At 27.4% G+C, this 2,956-nt stretch overlaps 1 protein-coding gene across 1 annotated transcript; it reads left to right on the top strand.

The window, feature by feature from the left end:
• The first annotated feature begins 231 nt into the window (after window positions 1-231).
• On the top strand, window positions 232-1,140 carry LOC145039456 (uncharacterized). The gene has a single exon (XM_078987515.1). The coding sequence runs from the start codon at window positions 232-234 to the stop codon at window positions 1,138-1,140; it is 909 nt and encodes a 302-aa protein (XP_078843641.1).
• The last annotated feature ends 1,816 nt before the right edge of the window (window positions 1,141-2,956 follow it).

Raw genomic sequence — 2,956 nt, 5'->3', positions numbered from 1 at the left:
TTTTTAACTATAATTGAAATGATTGCGGAATTTGATTTTATTATGCGAGAACATATTAGGAGAATTAATTACAAAGAAATTCGTAATCATTATCTTGGACACAATATGCAAAATGAACTTATTAGTTTATTAGGAGAAGAAGTTAAAAGTAAAATAATTAAAAAGGTAAAAGAGGCTAAATACTTTTCAATAATACTTGATTATACTCCCGATACAAGTTATAAGGAATAAATGTCAATTATCTTACGATGTTTAGATCTTTCAACAACTCCAATTGAAGTTAAGGAGTACTTTCTAGGATTTTTAATTATAGATAATACAACCGATAAAGGCTTATATGATGCATTAGTTGATGAAATTAAAAATATAGGACTAGATATAAAAGATGTTAGGGGTCAAGGCTATGACAATGGATCAAATATGAAAGGAAAACATCAAGGTGTACAAAAAAGATTATTAGATATTTACCCTAGAGCATTCTACACTCCGTGTGGTTGTCATAGTTTAAATTTAGTAATTTGTGATATGGCTAATTCGTGTGATAAAGCTAGTGAATTTTTTGGAGTTATACAACGTATATATTCGATATTTGCTTCATCAACTCAAAGGTGGAAAATATTACAAGATAATATATCAAACCTAACACTTAAATCATTATCGCAAACTTGTTGGGAAAGTAGGGTAGAAAGTGTAAAAGCAATTAGATTTCAAGCACCACAATTAAGAAAAACACTTTTACAATTATCCAAAGGTTGTGGAGATCCAAAAACTAAAAGTGAAGCTAAATGTTTAGCTACATATGAACTTGAAAACTATGAATTTTTATTAGGAATGATTATTTGGTATGATGTTTTGTTTGCTGTTAACATTGTTAGTAAAAGCTTGCAATCAAATGATATGTGTATCGATGATGCTATAGATCAACTAAATGGACTTGTATGTTTCTTTGAAGAATATAGAGAAAACAGATTTGAAAAGGCTTTAGATTATGCAAAAGAATTGGCTTTAGAAATGAACGTAAAACCTGAATTTCATGAAAAAGTATCATTCAAAGAAATAGACGATATGATGAAAATGTTGCCAATGAAACTATTAAAACTCATGTTCAGTTATTTAAAACTGATTACTTTTTATATGTAGCAGATAAATCCATTACTTCACTTAAACGTAGATTTGTGCAATTTAACGAGTTCAAAAATATTTTTGTTTTCTATTTAGTATAGAAAAATTAAAATCATTTGATGAAAATACTTTAAAAGAACATTGTTTAAATCTTGAAAAATCTTTAAAGCATGATGATAGCTTAGATATTGATGGTTTAGATTTATTTCGTGAACTAAAACTTTTAAGATATATTGTATATTTAGAATGTGATACAATTATTAATATACTTAATTACATTAAAAAGTTTAGTTCTTTTCCAAATGCATATGTTGCCTATAGGATTATATTAACTATTCATGTAACCGTTGCCTCTGCAGAAAGAAGTTTTTCTAAATTAAAACTATCGAAAAATTATTTAAGATCTACAATGTCACAAGAAAGATTAAATGGATTAGCTATTTTGTCAATTGAAAAACATTTAGTAAAAGAAATTGATTATGAAAATTTTATTAAAGAAGTTGCATCTAAAAAGACTAGAAAAATTAACTTTATGTCATAAAATATATTCACAAAAAACATATACATAAAAAAAAATTAACTCCGCCATTTGTAAACATTTTAGTTTATTAGTGTCGGTACCAAGCCCGGATAAAGGATGGGGGTTTATAACATTAACTATAGTAATGTCAAAGGGCCCCAAATTTTTGGCCGCTTAGAGCCCCCAAACTGGTTGAGCCGGCCCTGTTTAGAATGTGTATCCTTGTTATATCCAAATCGTTACTAATGTTTTGATAGCTTCTAAGAGAAAAATAATGTCGTAAAATTATATTAAAACATATTTCACAACTATAAACACAAAAGTATATATAATATTCTTTACTTATAGAGATTGTCAAATATATACATTCTATAAAAAAGCTAATGATAATGGGATTTGAGATTAACCTTACGTACATGTTGGAATAAGTTATCTCACCTTTTTAATTTCTATGACACTATGTATATTTAATATGCAGAGACATTGTCCTTATTTTGTTTTCTTCTTTAAGATTCAAACTCCTTCATAAGTCAAGGTTCTTTTAGTTCATACTATATTATCACATCGAATTATAATTTAATAAATTGAAAACATATTAAACGTAATACATTTACTTAAACGGAAAATTTTATTCTAGATTTATGTACAAACATATATTAAACCCGTATTATGTTTAGAAATATACCTTAAATCGATGCAAATATATATAGAACTGAAACTCAGATTGATGGAAAAAGTTATTGAGGATTGATCTAAATCCTTATGAATCGATATAAACCCAAAACCATTTGGATTATTGTGTGTTTAGAAATATACCTCGGGTTGATGACATATTATCACGACATATAATCCTCAATGGTTGATCGAAACAAAACCTAAATGAAAGATGTTTGATAGGGAGCTAAAGGGTGTTGCTAATAAGACATCCCTTGGACATCCTATTGATATTTTTATAAAAAGTTAATCTATAATTAACTATTTGTTATCTGATTTTTTAGAAAACAATATAATTTCAGCAAATAAAATTATTTTAAAAAATTAATTAGAATGCTTATATTATAAAATTGAGTGGCTTTTTAGCTTATCCCGGAACTAAATTATACATTTCTTCATACCTTTGCTTATTAAACACGTTACCAAGAGAGATGATGGATAGATAGATATAATAAGCTTATTAGGTTGGAGGGAGTGGTGTCATTGAAACCGCACTCTCTTTGTTGTTACATAAGCTCCACGCCATTTTTACCACAAAAGTATGGTTCCTTACCACACCCAAAGAGTGGTGCCACACTTTATTTTAAATTTTTCTTTAAT

The sequence above is a fragment of the Lactuca saligna genome, chromosome 4 (assembly GCF_052625555.1).
Source record: "Lactuca saligna cultivar CGN05327 chromosome 4, ASM5262555v1, whole genome shotgun sequence".
Classification (NCBI taxonomy): domain Eukaryota; kingdom Viridiplantae; phylum Streptophyta; class Magnoliopsida; order Asterales; family Asteraceae; genus Lactuca; species Lactuca saligna.
This window is presented reverse-complemented; position numbering and strand designations above follow the sequence as displayed.

What these genes read in the sequence shown, in the direction of transcription:
- LOC145039456 (XM_078987515.1), top strand. Translation starts at nt 232, where the DNA reads ATGTCAATTATCTTACGATGTTTAGATCTTTCAACAACTCCAATTGAA.